This window comes from Setaria italica, chromosome III (genome assembly GCF_000263155.2).
Source record: "Setaria italica strain Yugu1 chromosome III, Setaria_italica_v2.0, whole genome shotgun sequence".
NCBI lineage: Eukaryota > Viridiplantae > Streptophyta > Magnoliopsida > Poales > Poaceae > Setaria > Setaria italica.
In genome coordinates this window covers 13,722,339-13,746,269 of record NC_028452.1, presented here as the reverse complement: position 1 = coordinate 13,746,269, position 23,931 = coordinate 13,722,339, and the positions used below count along the sequence as shown (strand labels likewise).

General features: G+C 49.7%; 3 protein-coding genes across 6 annotated transcripts; 2 read left to right on the top strand and 1 right to left on the bottom strand.

Annotated features, from left to right (window-relative positions):
• Nucleotides 1-470: 470 nt before the first annotated feature.
• On the bottom strand, nucleotides 471-3,485 carry LOC101759285. The gene is made up of 6 exons (XM_004961468.3): nucleotides 3,133-3,485; nucleotides 2,961-3,033; nucleotides 1,452-1,503; nucleotides 1,303-1,372; nucleotides 986-1,108; nucleotides 471-874 (listed from the first exon to the last, which is right to left on the bottom strand). The coding sequence occupies exons 1-5, from the start codon at nucleotides 3,202-3,204 to the stop codon at nucleotides 1,025-1,027; spliced, it is 351 nt and encodes a 116-aa protein (XP_004961525.1). The 5' UTR covers nucleotides 3,205-3,485; the 3' UTR covers nucleotides 471-874; nucleotides 986-1,024.
• A 1,195-nt stretch (nucleotides 3,486-4,680) lies between these two features.
• On the top strand, nucleotides 4,681-7,126 carry LOC101758886 (PLASMODESMATA CALLOSE-BINDING PROTEIN 2-like). Its single transcript, XM_004961467.3, has 3 exons — nucleotides 4,681-4,853; nucleotides 5,297-5,570; nucleotides 6,396-7,126. The coding sequence occupies exons 1-3, from the start codon at nucleotides 4,802-4,804 to the stop codon at nucleotides 6,757-6,759; spliced, it is 690 nt and encodes a 229-aa protein (XP_004961524.1). The 5' UTR covers nucleotides 4,681-4,801; the 3' UTR covers nucleotides 6,760-7,126.
• Nucleotides 7,127-15,927: 8,801 nt separating this feature from the next.
• LOC101757931 (transcription factor TCP13) lies at nucleotides 15,928-18,484 on the top strand. 4 transcript variants are annotated; one of them, XM_012844880.2, is made up of 3 exons: nucleotides 15,931-16,308; nucleotides 17,179-17,861; nucleotides 17,946-18,484. In XM_012844880.2, exons 2-3 carry the CDS (start codon nucleotides 17,208-17,210, stop codon nucleotides 18,090-18,092), a joined length of 801 nt encoding a protein of 266 aa, XP_012700334.1. In that variant the 5' UTR covers nucleotides 15,931-16,308; nucleotides 17,179-17,207; the 3' UTR covers nucleotides 18,093-18,484. The 4 variants fall into 4 exon arrangements, with proteins under 4 accessions (XP_012700333.1, XP_004961522.1, XP_012700334.1 ...); XM_012844879.2 differs by having other exon boundaries at nucleotides 15,928-16,308; nucleotides 17,163-18,484; XM_004961465.3 differs by having other exon boundaries at nucleotides 15,928-16,308; nucleotides 17,143-18,484.
• The last annotated feature ends 5,447 nt before the right edge of the window (nucleotides 18,485-23,931 follow it).

Genomic DNA, 23,931 nt, shown 5'->3' with positions numbered 1-23,931 from the left:
TTTGTTAAATATATGTATATAATGGAGGCAAGTTATTATGCGTATTAATAGAGATATAGACTCTGTGCATGCTAACTTGTGGATGAGTATAGTAGTATCTATATATATCATAAACAGATATACAACCAATAGGGAGGTTCGGACGAGTAAGTAATGCATCGGTGGCAAAATTGGCACCAGATGTGGCAAATAAAAGGGACAATTTGCACATTTCAGCTACTTAACAGTTCCAGACAAGAGAGGGAATATCGTATATAGATGGATCGGAGTTGCATAAGGAATAAAACCATTGAAGGAGCTATCATGGTTTGGCTGCTTGCTCATCCAACAGGCGTTGCTCTTCGCCTGACGGCAGAGGCCCACGATGGCCTTCTTGGAGGCCGGGGCCCCGTAGGATGGGCGCGGTTCATCAACTCCTCGCCTCGCGCCATGGTTTATTTCATTAGTATTCCAAATAGAGCTGTGACCCGTATCAACCTAATGTCTGAGCTTTCAATATTCACGGTAAAATTTTGGCCCAAGCCCGTGTAGAACAAGTCGAGCACATCAATGACTAGAATAAGCATTCCACAATGGAGTTGAAACTACGCCCATAAGAAATATCGAGGGCAATACTAAACGTTGCCTTTCAGTGAGTATCAGGCAACTGTCTGTGTTAGAAGGCAAGGCTAGGAAAAATGCTTAATGGAACCAACCGCGCAGTTCCATTGATTGGATACCCTAGAGTCAACAAAAGCTATACAAGTCAGTAAACATGAACACATCTGAGCAAATGTGTCTACTAGCAACGGATGTCCTAGACAATGACTACCAGGAAGTGGGAGTCACTAGGAACCACCATCCTGATTTCTCTTCCAGAAGATACTCAAAGTACCTACAAGACCAGAGCAACTTATGGTCACGATCGTACGTGGTGATCAAAAAACAACAGGAAGCAAAACTTTGCTAGAACCATGCAATAATTTAGAAGCTGTACTATGCCTACCTTCGACGACATTGTGAAGCATTTATGAGTTACTTGCTATTATTCTTCCTTGTTGAAAAAGCTCTCTGGCAAGGAAAATTCTTCCCCTTGGCTGAAGTTGTCCTTCTCATCATCCTCTGGTTTCTGCATTTGTTACGACGATATGAAAAATAATTATAAGTCTTGCAAGTTGCAACCAAACTGTAAGCCATGACACTAATGTGAAATTGTGGTAAATTTATGCACAAATCTAGATCCAATTGGTTCTAATAATTCACAAATATATGAAAGAGATAAAAGGAATATAAGAAATCAAGATATTGGGTGTCCCAGATTACCAGCATTTCTAGGTTAAAGAAACGGTCCAATAGTTGCAAAACCTCATCAGCAGAGAATTGACGGTCAAGGCTGCAGAATATAATATATAGTCAGCCCAGATCTCGTATATTTCACTGTAGTAGAAATTGAAGAATTCCAATGCAATCACCTTTTTCTCAAATATTCCATGAGGCCATAGAGAACAAAGTGACGATGAACACCTACAAATGAGCATGCCAAAATTAGAACATATGTGGAAAAAAACAGAAATGTGTTCTTTAGCACCTTGTTTACGTTGGCTGAAACAAGGTCCGTAAAACATTATTTGCCAGAATTCCTAAATCCTACACATGAGACAGGAACTAGTTGATTCCCGGTTCTTTTCAGATAATCCATTTTATCTATTTCATTTTAGTATTTCTTTCCTGAACCTCTTGTGTTCATTCATCATGCAGTGGTGCACCCTCAATTTCTACCACTTCTGCGCCCCACAGCTTGAAGTGGTGCACCCCCAAACAACTCAGCAGCAGCCAACTTTGGCCCAGGGTAAGCAAGAAACTTGCTAGCAGTTCAGCGACACCAACAGGACCTGAGCTCATCCTCCATCACATATGCTCTGTTCAATTGCTCTTAATCTTGATCGACCAATGCTTCTCACACAGCAGGCGCTAAAACTTCTACTAGAAAGCCTGCGCTTTTCATTCCTAGCTTCCTCAGCCCAGCCCATGCAGGCAAAGTTCTCAAGCAGCGAGCAGGCGACACCATCATTAGTGGCCAGTCACCATGATCGCCTTGTTGGAGACTGGCCAATGAATGCATGGTGTCTGCCTCTAGCCCTCTATTCTCTTGTGGCTGTAAACGAGGCAATCATTGGCACTGCTTCTATATTATTTTAATTAACTCTCAATTATTCGTATTTGCTTAGAAAAATAGTTTAAGTATATATAAGAAGCCGAATACGCATTTTTAAGCTCTTGGCTCGATCACATCAATCTCAGGAATGTAAAATTGCATACTCGCCTACCAGCATATCCCAAAATTTAGAAAATTCCGTATTATCTAGGATATCAAGATACGAAGTGCCAAAGCACCCCCGCCCCCTCTACATTTTCGCTCTAGCTTCATCACTGGTCATACTCCAGCATGCCCTCAGATGATTAACTTAAACCCCCCCCCCCCTCCCAAGAAAAATGAAAGACAGGTTGGTTTCAGTTTTTTTTCCTTGGAAAAAAATCAAATGGGAAATTGCAATATTTTTCCATTTCTCAAATCAGCAGTGGATTCCTGCAGCTAGTAGGGGCACTAACCCACCTGCATTCTACAATACAAATTCCAACCTTGTGCATCACTCAACATACTTAGTTGAAACCCCAACAAAAGAAATTTCAACCTTGCGCATCAAATTACTTGGCAAAGATACGAATCACTGATTTAACAATGTGAACATATTGTTTCTTTCAAAGTGCAAGTACCCAGTTTTTGTGGCATAAACACCAACGTTTGTTATATGCAGGCATGAAATGGTACCCATGTAGCTCATTCATTGTTCCTTATTTTACCCCTCAGTGAATTAGTGGTATTAGCATGGGTTTTATTAAAACTGACGATTATTCCAACGGCAAACAAGCAAGGGACTTAACATTTCAGAATGGAAACGGCGATAAGGGTTTGGTGAAACCTTTGAGTTTGGACGGAGGGTAGAACTCGAGAGCCTGGAGAAGCCTCAGCTCCAACTCCACCTGCGATTGCTCCTGCCATATAATAACAAAACAACAGGAAACTATCAGTCACGATGATAACACACTCTCCTTCCTTAAGAGAGAGAAAACGAGGAGGAGGCAGAAAGGGACCTTGGGGAGAGACGAGGCGGAGGACGGCGGCGCCTGCGCTGGCGAGTCAGGGGCAGACTCGACGTTGTCCATGTGGCCGGAGTTTTGGACAAAAAATCCGCGCCGCCACCTGGTGCGCCGAGAAGAGCAAATGACAAAATCAATCCACGAGCGGAAGGATCCCCACTCCAATCGACTCCTGCTCCACGCCCACTAAACCGAGGTAGGAGCGGCGGGTGGAGGATCCGGCGGAGGAAGACAGGAGAAGGCGGCGGTAGGGAGGTAGCCGGCGGCGGCGGCGTGTTCGGCCTGCGTGCGGCTCGTCGCGTTGGATTCTCGGAAGCCGGATGCCGGGCCGTGAGGGGGAGTCCGAAAGTTGCAACGAAATAGAATGGCCCATCTCGGCCCATCTTCCGTAAGGAATTCGGCCTATCCTTTTGGTAGAGTGCAGCCCAAGTTTTTTTTTCTTTTTCCTCGTCTTTATCCTTCTAATCTTTTTTTAAAAAATGTGCCTATTTCATTGATAAAGAGAGATCTAATCTTTGTCATTGTTTTTTCAGAAGCTAATCTTTATAATTAATCCATTACGTAATACGTTTAATAATTCGTGCATCCCAATGTTCTTGTGAGGCTTGGTTAAACAATTTGAACTTATTTTAATATAGCAACACCACAAACTTCAAATTTTCAGGCAAGCAAAATGGCGTGTATGAAATTTGTGAGACCAGTATGTGGTGTGGGTCAAATGCTATTCTAGTGGAAATTTTGCACATAGCTGCTTTCTATTGACAAATTGATATTAACCGTTCAAATTGGTAGGAACTGAGCGTAACTAGGTGCGCATCTACTCCGTAGTATTATTTACGGTTCAAACCGGTACTTTGCTCACCCTTTTGCCGACCTAAATCTTAGCCGCGACAATCATTCCATACCACCGCAAACAAAAATAACAAATAAAAAAGGTTTACTCCTCCTCCTCCTCCTCCTCCTCATCCTCAAAGCTTACTTTACTGCAAAAGTGGCAAGGTTATGCCCACTTCAAAAAAACAAATCGACGCAAAAGCAGTCAAGCATACAATCTGCATCCGAACGTTGAAACTCCTCAGGCGGCGGCGAAATGCCGGTTCTGCCCCCAGCCCGTCACCCACCGTCTCGATGCGAGAGGCACAGAGCCCACAAAGCCAGGCCCCAAAACACAGGGCCGCATCGGCTCCCATGCCATGCCATGACAAAGCAGGACAGCGCAGGCCAGAGCGCCGCTCGGCGTGCACGCACCACCCCCTCCCCGCTTGCTTTCGCTGACACACGCACAGCGAAAGAGAACAGACGACGATGAGTCACCTCTACCCTGCCTTTTGCGAGCGAGCGAAATCGAGCCGTTGGCGTCCGGACACGGGCGGGCTCCTCGCCCAAAGGGGCACGGGCACCCACTCCGTCAGTCACCCTGCACGGCCACGCACGCACACGGCCGCACTGTCGACTGTGGCGGTTGCAGGAAAAAAAATGTGGAAAAAAATGGAGCGCCGCTTCAGCGTGTGGTCGGTGCTCCGTCGATAAAAAGGGGGGTGACGCCTCGGAGAGCTTGACGACACTGCACACCACTCCCCACCCCGAGCTGTCCCCATTTCGCACTAGCTAGCTCTGCTCGGGTGCTCGCACTCTCTCGAGTTCTCGAGCTCTTCTTGCTGCCATGGCGGCTCCGCTGCTGCTGCTGCTCTTGCTGGCCATGTTCGCAGGCTCAGGTGAGCGAGCTCCGGATCTGCGGCCTAGCTCTCTGCTCGAAGCGCTGGGTGTCTTGGGTTTTCTTGCCCTTTTGGTGTTTATTTACCCTCGGTCTGTAGCCTCCTGAATGAAATCTTCCCCTCTTGAGCTCCGACCGGCCTGCTCCTTGAAGCAGTTATCCGGCTCAGCTGCTATCTGGTGCGCCAGACATTTGATGGAACTTCGGATTCTTAGGGACAAGGAAATCAGTTTATTTTGCTTTCCAGTCACTTAGTTTTTCTCTTGTAATGTTTCTTGGGCAAGTTGGCTGCGCATAAAAATGAACTGAATACATACGGACTGACAGAGCTCCGATGCCCAGCCAGTTAGTACAGAGCAAAGAAAAGCCTTCGATTCCTGCAGCCGTGCTGTGCCTCCTAGTAGTAGTGTCAGATTTGGACTAACCGCCCCTCTCTCCGCGCAGATGCGGCGTTCTGCGTGTGCAAGCCGGGCATCCCCGACACAATGATGCAGAAGGCGATTGACTACGCCTGCAGCAAGGGCGCCGACTGCACCCCGACCGCGATGGGCGGGCCGTGCTACGGCAACGGCAACAAGGTGGCCGTCTGCTCCTACATCTGCAACAGCTACTTCCAGAGCAGGAGCTCCATGGGCGCCACCTGCGACTTCGGCGGCGTCGCCACACTCACAACCACCGACCCCAGCTCCGGCACCTGCAAGTTCGCCTCCGGCCCCAGGTAACCAGACTGTCACTGATGTAGTATAACTGTTTGAGTGTAGAACTAGGAGCTATATTTCGTTCTCCAGATTTGGGGCTGGCTCGGGTAGAGTTTGTGTTTGTTACTGCTGCTGATTAGAGTATTGTAGTTGGAATCTGGGGAGTCGAGTATCCTAAGCAGGATGCAGTATATTTGGGTACTTACTGTCCTCGACCGGTGTCAGGTCATTTCGCATACTTTAATCGGATTATCGCGCTTCAATCTTTAGATTCTGTACATGGGGAACGCACGGCCGTGTCCAGTCACACAATGACAGTAGTTTAACTCAACGATGCCTTGAATAATAAGGATGCACTCCTGCTCCAGTACCCAAGCAGCAGCATTGCTCGTGTGTCACGCTGCAAGTTGCAAGCTTGCAATGCCAAGTCTGAACATAAGAATTGTAGTGAAAAAGCATCCACCTTTATAGCTTGTAGTGTTAGCAGTATCAGCATTATCATTGCTGGCATCCGGTTCCCTGCCCATGTGAAACTAAAGGGCATCTGAAACGGATCTTCCAGTCCGAGCTTAAAGCAATGTCTTTTCCGAGCCAAAGCCGCTGGCCGGGGTCGGTCCCTCCCGGCCGGCCGGCCAGCCGCCCGCCGCGTTAACCAAAGTACACTGAACATGCTGGACCCGAGTGGCACCGGTGTCGATGCATCTGCGGTTCATCCGTTAACCCCAAAGACCTTTATTTTCCAAGCAAAGCAAATGGATATCCCCAGATTTTTTTTTGGTGCACGATATCTAAAGTGTAGTTCTTTCGTGCGATTAACGTGTGTCGTTCTTGATTCCTTCCTGCAGCAGCGCGGGCGGCGGCGGCGGCGGCATGGGCGGCACCGGCGGGACAGGCGCGGGCACCGGCGGCGGCATGGGCGCCGGCACCGGAGCAGGCACCGGCGGCGCCGGGACGGGCGCGGGCACCGGAGCAGGCACCGGCGGCATGGGCGCGGGGACCGGTGCTGGCACCGGAGCAGGCGCCGGCGCCGGCGCAGGGATCACGACCCCCGGTAGCAGCACCCTGAGCCCACCGTTCGGCGGCACGGGCGCGTACGGCCCGTCAGGAGCCGGCACGGGCCCCGACTACAACGACGCCGCCTCGCCGGTCGCGTCCGGGCGCCACGCCCTCGCCGCGCTCGTCCTGGCCGCCGCCGTCCTCTTCCGCTGAGCGCGGCGCTCGGATTCCCGTCTCGGCGGTGCGCAGGTGCCTGCCGGGTTTTGATCGATCAGCCATCGGTGTTAGCGGCGGTAGCAGCACTAGCACGGGCTATTACTGTTCAACAACTGACCGCCTCTTCCTCCCTCGTGCTGGTGGTGGCCGCCATGTGGTGCTCTGTACTGGTAGAGAGATCTAGGGATTCTTTTGTAGTTCCGGACATACGTGTCGTCGTGTTCTTCGGTCCTTTTTTCCTCGCTTTGTTGCTAGTATGCCCTGTTATGTCATGCTAGGCTGTGTGTGTGTGTGTGTTACTATGCTAGTTTGTTCGTGGCGGCGGCCACTTTCCATGCTTGAGGTGCGTCTCATGTTACACACACACTGCACGTTTGGACGACGACAGGCTGCTCGTTGCGCTGGGTACAGCCAGATCAGATTCAGATCACATGCTTATGCCTAGCCATAGCATTTTGCGGCGGCGCCGTTCATCGTGTCGCACGTTGTGAAATCTGGAATGCTCGTGGATGGTGGGGTAGAATTGTTAGTGGCGCTATGCTACTGATCTACCGGCGGCACCGTGGTATTCCAGGTTGGTGCCGTGGGGAAAACTGGAGGCCTCTCCGTCGAGGGTCCTCACTTCGCAGGTTCTGGCTTGTTCCGTCGAGCGACGACGTGTGTCCAGCGAAACACGCCGACACCGACACATGAGGCTCACGAGGTGATCTCTTCGGAATCCGCGACGGGGACCAGCGGCGACCAGATGCCCCTGCGCGATTGGATCCGCAGAGCCGGTGCCGGTGACCGTTGTCGCGGCCCAGGCGGGGGCCGTGCCCACTGCCCCGTGCGGGGCGTGGAATGGGAGTGGTAACGCGAAGTCGCGAACCGACGCGAGGGCGCGCAGGCACAGCCGCAGTCGCCGTGACGCACCGCGCCGCTGTGGCTGGTCGCGGTTAATGGCAGGAGCTCTGGTGCGCAGCGGGTAGGTGTAGGGGCCCGGCTCCGCGGGGCAGAGGCCGTCGCGGGCGCCGTTGGTTGGTGGCGTGGCCGTGGCAGGCCGGGTGTCCGCTTTGCCGCCGGTCGACGCTGTGCTTGCTTGTTGGGGAAACTGGAGTACGTTCTCATGATCTCATCATCGGCTCCGTGGGAAAAAAATTTCACCAGCCCGAGCTGCTCGCGCGCCAAGCCGGATGGTGTTGGGCCTGATTACTGATGGTATGGATCTTTCCGACGACGTGCGTGCTCTCTCCCCCTCCACCGTGTGGGCGGCCCACGAAAAAAGCCGTCGGGGCCGAAACGGGGAAAATCGACGTCCAAAATAGCATATAGATATCGGCCCGGGACGGCAAAGCAGCAGGATGGGGGGCTGGCATGTATGGACAACCTGACCCCGCCCCGACCACGTACGAGCGAGAAGTGGACTGCGGACAACCAACGTGAGCACCTGTTTGCAGCCCACTAAGGATTATTTTCGTGGGCCGACCGGCTGAAAAGGTTTGGGCAATTGTGGTTTGTGGCATGGCGACACTTTGGGCCTGATTGGTTTCCCGGATAAACATCTTAGCTCGCATCATCACGTCCTGGTTGGCTGGTTGCGCTCGAGCCAGGCTCCGGAGAAACGCCCATGAATTCTGTATGCCCCTAGCCAGGTTTGATGGGTACCTTTGCATCGTCTAAGACAAACTAAACTAGAGATGCAGGCCTGCAAACAAGCGCAACTTGCACCACACGAGCCATGCTGAGCAACCAATCACGCGAATGTATGAAGATGCTGCATCTTGCGAGCTTGGCTCAGCCTTGTGCAAAGATACCAATCAGACCCTTTGTGTGGATAGGGATCGGGACTTTGGTACGAGGGTATAGGGAGGAAAGCTTCTCTGGTACGTTTACCTCCATCTCAGGTTTAACCGCAAGAGTTTGTTTGGTTCGAAGAAGATTGAAAGAGATTGGAAGGAATTAAATTCTTAATAAGTCAAAATTCCTCTTAATCCCCTCTAACCCCATCAATCCTCCTATGGAAGGGATTAATCCGAACAAGCCCTTGGGAGGCCATGGGAGGCAGGTAAGCACGTTTTATTCCATAGCCACAAAGCGCAGCTGCGATGTGAGCAGTTGTATATAACTTTATATGCGTGTGCATCTTCTTTGTACTTAAATTAAAAAAAATTGGTACTATTGGACCGCAACTCACTTCGAGGCTGGTTTTGGAAACGGTGTTTTGAAATAAAAAATAACAAGGAATTCCTTGTTCGTTTCGTTCGTACTGTTGACACTCTGATCCTGTTTGGCAGAGTTTATTTTAGCTTCGAGTTCACCTGTTTTGCTATATCGAGGCACAGGCACGGCAGCGTAAAGCCGTTTTGTAAGTCGGAGCTAAAATAAATTAGTAGCCGGGTGAAGCTACTTTTTTGGCTTCATCATTTTTTTCCCTTAGTTTGGTTGGTAGCAATAGCCGCCGGGCACCCTACCCACCAGCGTTCGAACCCCAGGTTTGATGTTGTTCTCACTGGGTTTGATTCCCAACTAATTTTTGCAACCTTTCGCGCGTGGAGCTACAAAGGGAATGCGGCGCACCCGTCGTCTATAGAGCCACGATAGTTTTGGTGATCTCCTTTAGGACACGATCTTTCGGTCTGTGTGTAGTTGTAAGTCTGCTAGTGTATGTGTGGTGTGCGTGTGTAGTGTTAGTGAGTATTTGTACATGAACGGATACAGTTGTACCCAGATGAGGTTTCACCGATTTTGACTTCACTGGTGAAGCTGTTTTGGGAGAGCCCTCCCAAACAACCCTAGCGCTCGTGTTTCGCGAGCAGCAGTGCATACTACAGATAGTGCAGTGCTCGAATCTCAGCTTCTCGTTCAAATTCCAACCTAGTAAGCGTGAGGTGAATATATATTCTTCTGATCTTCAACAATCAGCAGTGTTAGTTTCAGCGTTTTTTTACATATAAAAAGTATATACAGGCAGGGTACAAAGATCGCGTACCTAAGGTTAGATCCTGTAATAATATAAGACACATTTTGTTTCCGAGTTCGCTGTTTTTTTTTGTTTGTTTGAAAAGCCGGTGATACATGTTCAAGGCGGGTTTCTTCGGCGAAACATTGCAGTCGCTGCACACTTGGGGCCCAAAGTAGTCCTCCTCCTTGTAGCCATCTAATTACCTAAACAGTGGCTGCCGCCGCAAAGCAATTTATCCCTCCCTCCACAACATCAGCCGTTGATCCCCTGCTGCACCTTGTGCCTTGTGTCTTGTCCCTTATTGCTTAGTCCCTCTCGATGTGACTATTCCTTAACCCCCAACGATTTGACCTGACCTTGAAAGGTGTCGGGATCGCTTTACCACATCGCCCACTTGCAGATATGCTCGCTACACGCTACTTCATCGTCCTCGTCCCATGCGCGATCGGTGCAGGCCCGTAGGTTGGTACTGCCTCCGCACGGGCTGCCGCCCCCCTCGCTCGGCCGGCGGCAGGTATGGGCTCCAAGCCTCCAATGCTATGTTGTCATGTCACTGGTGCTTGGCATGTGAAGCAGGGGGACGCGCCGGCCGGGGGTATCGTAACGGCGGCTTTGCTGCTGTCGCCCTCCGGCCTCGTTTCGACGCCCTTGTCCCATGTCCTTTCTGCGGCGCGCACCGCGGAGTGGCCGTCCCTGTCGCCTCTCCGCTGCCGGCGACGTACGCGCGCGGCGGGGCCACACGGCGCCGCAGCTAGTGGTGGGCGATGACGTCGCGATGGCTGCTAGCTGCTGCCTGTGTACCGGAGGCTCGGGCCGGCCCGGCGGTGGGCCAAGATCGCCGGGCGCAGTGATATGCTAGATGGGATGACAAATGAATGCTCGCCGAGTCCCGTAGCTGATCGATCTCGGATCGGATCACCGTAGCTGCTGATCAATTCATCAGCGTGGCCGCATGCGCACCGCGTTTCTTCCGGCTGGCTGATCTGATCCGGCCGGCCGCCGCGCACGCGACGGGTCGATGCGAGATGCGCTAGCTTTTGGAAATTGGAATAACGTAGCCGTGCAAAAAGGGGGGCGTCGCGACAAGCGGAACGGAACAACACGCCGTGGGCGCAGGCCCTTTGGCCTCTCGCTGTTGTGCGTGCCAACAATGCGGAAGGGGCACCAGGGCAGGCGGACATACAGCAGCCGACTCGTCTGCGTGGGTGGCTGGGCTGGGTGCCGTTCCGGCTGTCCGTCCGTCTCGGCCACGCGCGCGGACATGCATGTCGATCGATGGATCTCGCAGGGGACATGGACAACGGTAAAAGACGGGAAGGGCTGCACACAAATACTTTTCACTTTTATTTGTAGTAGCTTATCTACTCGTGTCTTTTTAAGCTGTCCAGTACTCAAGTCTAACCCAAAACTTCTTCAACCGCTCTTCTGTGTGATGCGGCGGATGATGCTATGGGCGGGGTCGAATCCACACCCGACCTAAGCATCTTTACCATGATGGTGTTCCGCTCCACCCTATCCTGTTGCCATGCTAATCTATCGGGATAAGATGTACTATCACCGACCCCACTAGTTACGACTCTCTAGCTACCCATAAACGGATGGCTAGTTACGATCGTTGTGGTGCAACCGCACCTTTATTTTTCTCAACAGCTCGAATTATCCTTAAATCCTAAGAGATAAGGATCGAGCGGACTTACTAAATAATAGTCTTTATTGGATCCCCTAGAGCCGATTAGAAAATGTCGCCTTCCAACTCACGTAAACCCGAAAGGAACTCGAGAGGTGTGATCGCTCGAGAATTGATAGACTTGTGAGTATCACTAAAAAGAGTGATTCGGCTTTCTCTAGAAGTAAATAGAGCAAATATAGTCAAATCTAACTAGAGATATAGAAGATGAAATATAGGCGCCGAGGGTTAAGAATGTTGGTTGCATGTGGGAATGAGAAATTTCGAGCAACAGGAGAGAAATAATCTGGTAAATTGCATAATTCCCTCAGTTTACGGTCGGGACCAAACTCATACCGGTCCCTATCTTAGAGATGATAAACTTGATCTAGCGACATGATGAAATCCTAAAAGCTGACCAGTGCAGTAGTGCGTGGTGCTACGCACGAAACATCAGATCGGACATGAACGGCATGTCGGCATTCTTTCCAAAAGAAGGGACGTGGGGAGGAGATGCATCATATATCGTTGGACTCGCTGGACAGGTGATGGATGGCAAGTGTAGCTAGAGGCCTAGGCTAGGCACCAGAGGCACTCACGCCTACGCCTGGGATTCACTCCGGGAAAGGGAAAAGCCTGTCCGAGGCAGCGACCAAAGAAAGGCTGCCGAATACCTGAATCGTCAGCCACCGACTAGTGCCCAGACAAATCAGCGGAGGAAAAAGGAAAACCGGAAACAAAATGGCAGGTGAAATATACTACGTCTGCATTCAGCATTCGTGGTAAAAACTGACGATCCCGGCCGGTGGTGAAGTTAAGTTATCCGGACCCCTGGTGAATTTTCTTGGTTGTGCGGTTGTGCCTCCGTTTTGGCCTCCCGTGCCTGCAGACACTGCAGCGGCGTACGCGTACGTGCCCCGCATGATGCCACCATTATTCACTCACCGTAGCAGCGACCCAGCAGCAGCTACCGGCCCCGCCGATCTCAGCGCGCGCGGCGGCACCCTTTGCTTAGCTTCGAGGCCTCAGCTTCACCCGCTGCTCCCGCCACCCCAGTAGGGGCAGTACAGCAGGTCAGCAGCACAGGACAGGACCACCACCTCCTTTTGCAGCCGCGCTGGGCTATGGCTGCCTGCCTGCCGCCCTCTCAGTCTCTGTCCCTGAATGGAGGGAGAGGGAGAGGGACAGCCAGCCTGCCTGCCTGTCTGTTAGTGCAGCCACTGCCCATGATTCAGCCCTGTCAGTGCAGGTGCCAGCACTGGTACTATACGGATGATGAGGTGATCTGAGGTCTGAGCTCCAGCTCCCTCTCTCATCGAGTCGATCATCAGTATTTGCTCATATGGGGATTGGTCCAAGAATCCTTCAATTCACATCACTCGATCGCCAACCAGGAGGGATCGGCAGTAGAGAGTAGACAGCCAACACTACGGCCGATCAGCTTGCAGCTACCAATCCTATTCCGTCCACGGTCCGGCTGGCGTTCATTGATGCGGCGTCGGCGTCGAGAGGCTACTGTCTACAGGAGTTGATGCCACCACATGCTGACATGCCCCAGCGGATGCGGATCCAATGATCGAGTGCGGCCGGGCCTACAGGGCCTCGTACATGGGTAAACTGAGATCGATCGATCGATCGATCGGCAGGGGTAAATCAAAACCGATACTTTTTTTTGCCATGAGATCTCGAGTGCAGGGCTGCAGGCGATGGCAACCAACTACCAACCTGCATGCGTGTTCCAAGCACGCGAGTTCCAATCAACAGGTTTTCTGATGATTTGATCGGTCTTGCATTGCGAGTACCGTGGTCCGGCCGGGTACGTACACTGCCATGAACTGTCACTTGTCCCGAGATGGAGAAGCCGATGCCCCCGTGGCCGTCTCTCCGTGGGATCGGAGTAGCTAGCTACTCCAGTAGCTGCAAGGTTTTCAAGGCTTAACCACCGAAAACAATGATGGATCGATGGGTCGGGTCGATCTGCCGGACCAATGGATCAAAGGAAACGTTTCAAACATGGATGTCTCGTCTCATGTCTGGATGGGATGGATGGAACAGATCATGGCCGATGGATGGGATGGACACCGAGGTAGGCGATGGATGATGGGTTTGCATGCGAGAGATACGGCGAAGATATCCTTCCTGGTGGTGGCCGGCCGGGCCGGCGGCCGGCCTAGTGGGAGATGGGCGGGCTTGTCGCTATGCTGTCAGCTGATCAGAGGGGGTGTCGGATGGCTCATGCATATGGCAGGCAGGTGTGGGTAGCTTTAGGTCGTGGCCGGGGATCGATCTGTGGGTGTTATGTTGCAGTGAATCAGTGATGTCGCATGCAAAATGCAATGCGTTGCAGCAGTCCCAATATGCATGATGGTTGATGGAAAGAGAGGAGGGTGCATGGGCGCCAACAAGAATATTCCTGCTTGACTTTTCCTCCCAGATAACAACAGCCTGCTAAGGAAATCGGCCCAGGAAATTTGCACACGAGAAACATGATTGTGTTGCTGAACTTGTACCCAATCTTGATCCTTTTTTATTCAGGAATTCAGCTTTATTTGGTGTGTAGTATAGTTGACCTCACAACACATGCTTATCTGAACTGAGCGTAGCTCACATGGTAAGGTTCCTTGTGGTGCAACCTACCAACCAAAGTTCAAATTCTTGACTTGGCATTGGTGCTCGTATTTTCCTAGATTTTCGTCAATCTCAAAGATCTGCCGGTTCAGTCCCTCGAAGATGCTCATATACTAGTGTGTTTAAAAAAAATACATGCTCATCTAAACTGTTCTTGAGTCTTGATGTCTGCATAACAACACAACCATGGATCGCAATAAGCTTCATATTACCTGCGGATTTGCACACTTCAGGGGCGGTACCACCTTACTATACGCATTTGTTGTGTTAAGGCATTTTTGGGTTAAATTGTAATAATGTGTTAATAAGACTACTTCGTAAGACATATTTTTTCAGGTAAAAATGTAGATGCAAAAAAATAATCTTTTGATCGAGAATTCGATAGATGAAGAGAGAGATCTGGATTATGGTCATGATGGTGGTGCGGGTCTTTCTCTTTTGGTTCACCCGGATTATGTGTAATCTTGCAAAAGGATAAAAAGCCATGGCATGGGTGGTCCTGCCCACTGGTTATTGGATGCCCAAAAAGACAGCATGGTCCCCTGCCCTATATGGAGTAGCCTCCTAGGTTCTGGTGCGCAAGGACATGCAAAGCCTCGTCGTATATATGCTGGTACAAAATCATTGGGAAAGACATTGGATGTGCCCGTAAATATCGAGCTTGTGATCTAGTACATCATGATATATCATGAAATGAAATGAAATGGTACGGGTGGGATGAATGCTCAACGAATTTGCAAAACCTGTCATCATCTCAGATGACTATTTTCCTTGTTTCACTTAGGGTCCAGTGAAATTCATGCGCTGGAGTGTATTTAAGTAGTCACCTTTCACTAATCAACCTTGGTGAGCTCTAGCTCTTGCTGCAGGTTATGGAATCGCTCACCGACTGGTGCCTTTCAGACGACCACGTATACACGAATGTAGACGGGCAGCCCATGACCGTCGACCAGGCCACTGCTAGCCGCCGGGAGAGACGGGAGTCCCCGCGGTCCGCCAAATTATCTCAACTAGACTGAGTTATCATCCATCGATCGACCTGACTTACTCGAAATAATCCCAGTAGTCCCTGGTACGCACCTCGAGCATCGCTCAGAACAACCCGCATGCCGTTTTTATTTTAAATCTTGTTTACAAGTCTTGATCATCTTACAAAAATTCATAAATAATTACGACATATAAGCAATTAGAACATGAAAGTTTCACCAATTAAAGTGAGGTTCTTAACAAACTTAGATTTAGCTTAGGTCTAAGTGGCTATCCTAACATATTTTTCTTAGATCGAGAGTTAAAACAGAGCGGAGATATAAAGTAATAGTATGCAACAATGATGTCCTTGCCCATAAGACACCACCTGCACAAGATTAGAGCGACATCCACCATTCATCCACATTGCCAGTCCTAATGGAATGAACGTGGCAATCACTCACGAGAAGGAAACCTGCAAAATAACTTAACAGCAGCACTGTAAGAACATTGCGTACTTGCATGACTTATCCATAATACTTACATTTGGTGAATGCATGAGGCTTGTCAAGTTTTCAGGTAAGTTGTTTGGCCTCAAGATGGTATCTAGGAGAAGTTACCTAAATTCATGTTTGGAGAAGTACTAATTTATCAAGTCATCTCCCAGCATAGGTTCAATGGTAGAAGTCTAAGTTTACTCACAAGGTACATGCAAAACGCAAGTTTTTAATTAAATTTCAAGTCCAATGGTAAATTAATTGGGCTTAAAAGATGCAATGATGCTAGAGATGGTGCACATGCATGATTAACTATTCACCGTCCGGGACAGACGGTACCACACTCGTCACACACGAGGAGCACGATTGGGGGGGGGGGGGGGGGGGGGGCGGGGGGTGGGAGGGACAGGGACCCGAAAGCGACGCCAGCTGATCATTTAGGTTGGTGCAAGCAGCAAGCACCACAGGTTCATTCTTCACATACAAGTTCTTGCTCCCATCAGTACACACACACACCGCCGGGCTAGACAGCCAAAACAGCTCTCCCTTTCCTTTTTCCTTCCCTCCCTTCCTTCTCCAACCAGAGCTTTCTCGCTAGGGTTTACACTACAGTGATATATAGTACTAGTACCGGCAGCCGTCGGTCGATCACTGCACCATTCTCCTGCTCTTGAGCAACTTCCTTGGCCACACCGCCGGCCGAATTCCGGTGTGTGGCGTCAGGCGCGTTTGCTAGCTCGCTTAGCGCAAGGGTGGCCTTCCCGTCAGATTCAGCCGACGAAGAGGCCATGGTGGAAGCTATTTGAGCTGATTCTGAGGGAGGAAGTGTGAACTCTTTGGTGATGCTTGTAAGTGGTTCTTAATGGATCTGCCTGAATAATCCTCTGTTTGGTCTTCTCTCTCTTCTTCCCACAACATCTAGTTTACAGTTTACACTTTGCCCTGATTTTTTTAACAGTTTACACTAGTACGCTGCTCACTCCATTGTTTGTATATATGGAGTATCTTTTGTTCTTTTGGGAACATAAATTTTTTTCTAGGTTGATATGTTAAGGTTGCTTCCCATAAAAAAACAGTTTATCCAAAGAGGTAGTAGTCAACCTGATTTTCGTGGCTTTTTAATTCATTATATATCCCCACTACTGGTTGCTAATTTTCTCTGGTACTTCTTGTTAATCTTTGATAGGATTATGCTATATGATAATTCGACACACTATTGCATCCAAGGAGGAAGCAAGTTAGCTGGGTTCTTTTGTAGGAGTTCTACATACTAAAAGTTCTTTTTTCCCTAATATTACCTAAAGCTTCAATTTAATTCATACCCTTTCAAAATACTCCTTCAAATTAGTTAAGTTTTGCTTTCCAAAAAAACAAAGCTAAGTTGTTCAAATTAACTAATGCATGTACCTAGAGCAAGCAAAAGCATAAAGATAGCTACAGTTCCCTATCCACAAGTTCATGTTTCAGTGTCATATCTTTCTGTGTTCCTGTCATGTGTACCGAATAAGGCTGCTCGTTTACTCAAAAAAAAAAAGAAAGAATAAGGCTGCTCATTTACCAGTGGGCAACAGTGGCCAGATCGATCGATCCACATGCTGCACGCCAGCGAGCACTGAGATCATTGCGTCCGTCCGGCCCTCGATCTCATTTCATGCATGCCTGCCCAATTAATTGCACTGCAGCCTGCTCCTGAATTCTGCAGATCGTTTGTTAATTAGGTGTGATCATGAGCGGTGGCTAGCCTAAGATGATAAGCGGCAACCTCACAAATGAAGAGCTGGCGGCCAGCAGGTGCACCAAGGCCGAGGGCCCGGCCGCCGGCGCCGTCGCCGTCGCCGCCAAGAGTCCCGCCGTGCCGAGCTCGCGACACTGGCCGCCGTCCACGGAGTCAAGGATCGTGCGCGTCTCCCGGGTGTTCGGCGGCAAGGACCGGCACAGCAAGGTGAGGACGGTCAAGGGGCTGCGCGACCGGCGTGTGCGGCTGTCCGTGCCGACGGCGATCCAGCTCTACGATCTGCAGGACCGGCTGGGCCTCAGCCAGCCGAGCAAGGTGGTGGACTGGTTGCTCGACGCCGCGCAGCACGAGATCGACAAGCTGCCGCCGCTCCAGTTCCCGCCGCATGCGCAGGACCTCGTCGCCCACCTGCCCTCCTCCATGATGGCGCCGTTCGCCAACGGCGGCGGCGCCGACCGCGCCTCCGCCGCCGCAAACGCGACTACGGGTGCGGCGTCCGCGGCGATGGTCGACGGCGACAAGCGCCACTGCCACGGCGCCGGCATTAAGGGACTCATGGGCCTCAACAATCCCGTCGGCCTCGTCAACGGCGCCATGCCGCTGGCTCACGGCTTGTACTACACGGCCGGCGAGCCTTGGGCCAATGGCAATTCCGTCCACGACCAGGTGAGCCATCATGGCACTTCGCCTCAGACGGTGGCTCACCACTCGCCGTTCTCATCACTGCTGTCTCTCGCTCCGGGGCCTCAGCTCGTCTTCTACTCGCCGGAAGGCGGCGGTTTCGCCATGAAAGAAGCCGCCGATCATCAGTTCCCTGTAGATAACCTCGACCATTCGCAAGGACAGCTCTCACTGAGCTCAGCAAGAAGCTTCCTTCACCCCGGCAGCCAGGGATGATGATTAGGTCACTGATCCCTACTGCTCCAAGAAGGTACGTAGAACAATAATGCTTGGTGGTAGTGGTAATCGAGTACTCGTTCCGAGATTCGTTAAGCTTGTGATTGCAGTTTTTGAGATGTTATCCAAATAGAGGACTCCAGAACTACGTAGAGCTGCTAGCATGCATAGTAATTAAGGCCTTTTTGCAAGGCATGCAATGCAATTCGTTGCTTCTTTTTTATGCAAGGAAGTAACTGCTCATGGTGTGTGTTGGTTTTGTAATAACAATTTGATATTTTTTGAATTTGTTCTTACCTAGTTTGTGTCCTAGTTAGGACCTTTGCTTCTTGTTGAGCAATGCTTGTTCCATACCGATATGTTGAAGTTCTTCTTATCCATTAATTTTCCCACATCCCTTGTCTTTTGGGGAAGCTTTTCTTCAATTCCTAACTATTTCCCTTTTATTAGGGTTATCTGTTCTTCAAAAACTTACTGGTGTTATATCATACATTGCATTGCCGATAAATAATATAGCAAATGTTGTTATCTATATATATGCACACATGATTAATCATCATAACCATGGAATTCATAATTGCCTAAGTGGTGATGTAATAGTATGGCAGACTTAAGCTTTTATTTTTTACTTTCATTTTTTTAATTTGCGTGGTTTTCTTAAATCCAAGTCAACCTTTTGACATAATACCAACACATTGCATATGATTTCAATTTCCTACAATGAAAGCACTAAGGACGACTTGTTTGAACCTAAGGTCTGTAGTTTTATGATCAGTAGTACTACTTCAATTTATCAAATACGTCAATGATCACATTCTTTAGCTCAATTGTATTACAGATAGGTCATCCTGCATTACCCTTTGGCTCTTCACGAAAGTGTGATTCAAACTTTTTATACAATGTAGTAGCAAAATAACCGTGCGTTGCTACGGTAAAAGATCAATTATGTTTTTTAAACTTATGATATTTTTTATATCCATCACTAAATTTTTATTGCACTTATTTGATGTTTACACATTTAATAGAAAATCAAAAGAATTTTGACTTAATTATTTCCTTCAACTCAAATACCCATTAAATTAAAACCTTTTTTATTAAGCAAGAGAGTTGCTACAGAAAAAACATGTAACCATGTTGTACCATACAAAGCGACCACATTTCACATATATTCTGGCTTAGCAAACACCATTGTTGTCTGAACATTGCGTATATGCATTGGTAGATACGGATCCATTTCTAAGTGCAAGTAGCGTAGCGTACATCCAACCTGCACTGACGCTGCTCAATATGCGATAATTTTTATCTTCATGTGTATTTTTTCTACTCTAAGTACATATTGGACTCCTAATAAATGCTATGTTTTTTCAAGCGACAAACAGTTCCTAAAGTTTGGAAACTAAATAGATAGCTTGAAATATTTTTTTAATAAATATTTACATGCATGTTCCTTGCAAACTAAGAATATTTTTTTACCGTGATACCAAAAGGAATACTATGGCTACGACCATTGCCACGTATGGCAGGGGTTGGTGCATGCCCTATGCGGTTTCCTGGTTAGCTTTTCCATGGCTTTGCATCCTATGCGCCGGTTCAAGTGGGAGGAAGTTGGTTTTTCTTTGGTTTTCTACTGGTTCACCGTGACGAACAACAGAAATCCAAAATTTGCCCGTATTTCAAACCTCTATCGAGTCTCTCACGACAGCTCACCACCGACTGCTCGTCCACCGAATCCACCGCAACCCTCTCAAAATTACTCCCAAAATCCAATCAACCTACAGATCTAGCACCCCCACATTCTCGGCCGTTGATTTATCCAATTTCCTAACCGGAGAGGCCTCCATTCCTTGGTCATGGCCATGGTGAGTTGAGGTGTTCGCCACCACTGCTGCTGGCGGCTGCGTCGACAGCGCCGCAGGTAGCTTACTCTCCATGAGCCGCAACAGCCCTTCAATGTCTGCTTCTTGTTGCTACTAGCCCTAACGCTCCCTCCATTCCAGGAGCTGCTGAGTCAACGCCGCCTGCCGAGGCCGAGGCCAGGCGGCGTGGCCAGGGCCGGGGAGGCAGCTCGAGCGTGGCCGGGCGGGGTGGCCGTGGCGGGCAAGCGGGCGTCGGAAGGGAGAGAGAGGAAGGGATGGGAGGGAGGCGCATAGGCGGCGGACGGGAGGAGACAGAGCGTAGGCGGCGGACGGGAGGAGACGGAGCCTATGACAGGTAGGACCCACGACAGACGTTAATCTTACCTATTATTAAACATCAGGTCCACATCTCATTGATAGAAGTTAGACCAAACCAAAAAGTGGGCAGAAACATTCCTCACTTTAATAATAGGTTTAGAAAAGTGGACCCACTAATTATAATATATTTGTTGCATTGTGACACGTTTTTAATCTGGATGCTTCAATATTAATGTATCTATCAAAGGACATTGAAGCTGTGAATAAAGGGTTTAATGAATCCAACCACTAACACACACTACTTCACACAGCTAATAATATTATATTGCTTCATGATATGATCTGCACAACTCCTTTTTAATAGCAGGAAAAAGAAAAGGTTGATCCTCTTTCTATACTTAGATCCTAACACATGTAGTATATGTTGATGGATGTTTCAAGTTGGTCATAGTACTCATTTTATGACTCATAGATGCTGGAACCTAATTTCCTCTTATACGCTCTTGATTGTGCACAATTAATTTGTACGAATTCATGCATGGCAGGCCGTCATGAGTATAGCTACCAAGCAGCTTATGCATATGTGCACTTCATTCCCCCATAGGCTACTAGCTAGCTTGGCACTACTGCTTCTTTTTCCCCTGAAAAGACAGAAGAGATGCTCGTTGAACTAACGGGGAAGATTACAATGTCGTCCGGCTCCGGCACCACCATCTGTTCAGTGTAGCTAGGTACCCCGGGCAGAGAATACTGCCAAACCGTTTACACGTACATGGCATGTTTGACCAATTCATGAGCAACATCATTTTGGTCTCTGTCTTCATCCTTTAGCTTGTTGCCAATTAACAACCAGAGATGAAGATATATCGCAGCCTATATATACCAGGAGGAACGATGCCTCTTATTTGCTGTACACGGCCAGAACTGCGAACTGTCTGTGCAGTGTAAACCATGCATCCCTCAGTACTCCTGGTGCGCGTGCATCTCGGCGGCATCCACGCGAAAATGTAGCAGCAGTACTTAACGTGGTACGAGCAGGAACCCATTCTGTGCCTGGGATGTGGTGTTGGGGCAGCCCAGAGATACAGCATGTGGATGCTAACAGTTATCTCGCACGCCGCGTGCCCGCATGCGTCTCGCGAAAAAGCTAGATCAACAGCATGCATGAGCATGAAGCTGAGCTGCTAAAGATAAAAGATCGATGACACATCTGAACTCCGAGGTGGACCGCTAGCTCTCGCTTTGCATGTAGTGCACAACTGTAGACGCCCCAGCCCCCGGGTCGTCGCCGAGCAAAAAGACTGCAGTGATGAGTGATGACCACTGGTAGTCAAGTGATCGACCTTCCTCTTGCTTTCACCCCTCACTTATCACTTCTCCCTTATTACCAATTTACCATTGTTCTCTCGCATTCGCAGTCAGTCTTGCTGGTACAACTGTACTGCGGTCAAATCACCAGCATCCACTCGCCCCTGCGGGCTGCGATCGAACGGTTTAGCCTATCTGCTGCCTTGTGTCTCGCCGCAGGAAGACACAAGGACCTGCCTTGTGTCGTCGTGGCCTGGGCTGCTCCTGCGCAGGAACACAAGGACGTGACGACGATGCATCAGCGTCACCGCGCCCGATTGATTGACGACTCGACCGGCCGGCCGCGGCCGGCATTTGCAAAGGGAGATGCGATCCGAGGAGGGATCAACCGGGGCACGGCCGGCGTTGGCAAAGCGTCACCGATCGGTCGCGTGGAGGCGGCCGGGCGGGGTCCGAGCGAGCGAGATCGGCGGCCTTGGGATGCTGGTGGCCTGGCGAATTCATCGGCGCGCTGAGGCCCCCCGGGCCCCCCGCGCGCGCGCGCGTCTGGTGGGGCTAAAGCTGAGCGGCTATGATCGCTCGCTGCCTGCCTCGCTCTCTCTGGTCTCTGCGCCCTCCTGATGTATAGCCCTGTAGCAAGCTAGGGTTTTTGCATGCATGCTGTTTGAGCAGCGAGGCAGTCGGATGCAGGGAGGGAGCAGTGCCGCGCTAGCTGTGCCGTCGACTTTGGCCCTTGGCGCGGACCAATGCGCGCACAGTCACATGAATGTGCATGTGCTGGTCCCTAGCAGTAATAAGCAGTTAAGTTGCAGTGGATGCTATGCTAGCTGCATCTGCAATGATCATCTCATCTGCGTAGTCCACCGATCCAGCTACCGCATATGCTAGTTTAATTACTTGAAGCAGCCATGCCAAATGTTATGCTAGCTCGCGGGCTAGGTAGCTAGGTATATGTAGATCGATTAGTTATTAAGCACGGGTGTTATATGGGGGCATTGCTGATCCGTGGCTGCCAAATGCTCAATCCATGAACCAGCAGCAGGCCCTGGCCACATCACTGCTGCACCCGAGCTGCGGCTGATCATAACATTGGTCTCTGACCACGGTTGCCCCACTGCTACCGGTCTTCACTTGGCTTTGCTCCAGCGGACCGGATGCACGCGTTCATTGTGCGCTGCTCTGCAACCCCCGCACACCCACGCATACACAGAGATGATAGGAGTAACCCGCACATGCATGTGTAATAGTCGTACCGTACGGTACGTGCAGTGTGTTTGGTTGAATGCTTTTCAGATCATCGAACACAAGCTCCGTCATTCCACAAGATAATAACCCTCGCAAGTCGCAACCTGTGCTGGGCACCAGCCATCTGGAGCGCGCGGCTTTGCGGCGCCGGCGTGGCAGATCGATCCGATCGACTCCAGCCGCCATAGAAGCTAAATTGAAATCATAACTTGACCCGGCCGACAAAGAAGACTGATGTTGAGTGCTCGCTGCTGCAACATGGGGTTCGTGCAGTTCCGTCTGCACGAAGAGAAGCTCGTTTCCGAACTACTCCCTCCGTTTCAAATTGCAGTTTATTTTGACTCTTCTAGATTCATACATATTATTATGTATTTAGATATAGGGTGTAGATAGGTTGCAGGCGCACGTGGAGATCTTTTTTCCGAACCAAGCACGTGGAGGTTTCGTTCTGTGAACTTCGTTTTGACTTACGGCTGAGGCACTTTCTGAATCTAGAGATTGTCGTTGTTATCCGCTTTATCAGGGCTTGCATTCGTTGCAAGCACTAGATAAGCGCTCCACAATTGTCATATGATGCACAGCATCATTTTCTGCATGCTACTGTTAATGTTGTTAACAATCGACGGTGACACAAACTGATGGAACTGATCACGGCCTGCTCATATGCCCACCATTCAGCAACGTACTTGCATGCACTCTAGCAGTACTGATGGTTCAACTGAAATTTCGGTCCCGCATGCATCACTGAATTTCTTCACCCCTTCATGAAAAGTGCGTTCGTGAGGATCAGCCATATTTTGAATGAATCAATCACTCATGAGCGCGTGGTTCCTAATTATATCGTCCTTTGCGCGGTAGCATCGCCAACTAACACACCTGATCTCCTCCATTTTAACCCTCCAGCGGAGCATTAGTGTGCCCGTATGGTCTTGTCTTCTGCATTTCCTGAATGAAATTCGACCATCGCTGCATTTCCTGGAGAAACTGAACATTCAGAACGTGTGCAACAACCAACCCAACCCACCAGTTTGTCGTCAAACTGGCAATTGCTGAGTATCTCTGATAAAATAGAACCCTAAAAGACACTGGAGTAGGCTTAATTAAGTGCGTTG

Coding starts and splice junctions, on each gene's coding strand:
- LOC101759285 (XM_004961468.3), bottom strand. CDS start 3,204: ATGGACAACGTCGAGTCTGCCCCTGACTCGCCAGCGCAGGCGCCGCCG. Junction 3,034..3,132: donor CCGCCTCGTCTCTCCCCAAG/GTCCCTTTCTGC, acceptor ATTATATGGCAG/GAGCAATCGCAGGTGGAGTT. Junction 1,504..2,960: donor CCCTCCGTCCAAACTCAAAG/GTTTCACCAAAC, acceptor GCTCATTTGTAG/GTGTTCATCGTCACTTTGTT.
- LOC101758886 (XM_004961467.3), top strand. CDS start 4,802: ATGGCGGCTCCGCTGCTGCTGCTGCTCTTGCTGGCCATGTTCGCAGGC. Junction 4,854..5,296: donor GGCCATGTTCGCAGGCTCAG/GTGAGCGAGCTC, acceptor CTCTCCGCGCAG/ATGCGGCGTTCTGCGTGTGC. Junction 5,571..6,395: donor AAGTTCGCCTCCGGCCCCAG/GTAACCAGACTG, acceptor TCCTTCCTGCAG/CAGCGCGGGCGGCGGCGGCG.
- LOC101757931 (XM_012844879.2), top strand. CDS start 17,208: ATGATAAGCGGCAACCTCACAAATGAAGAGCTGGCGGCCAGCAGGTGC.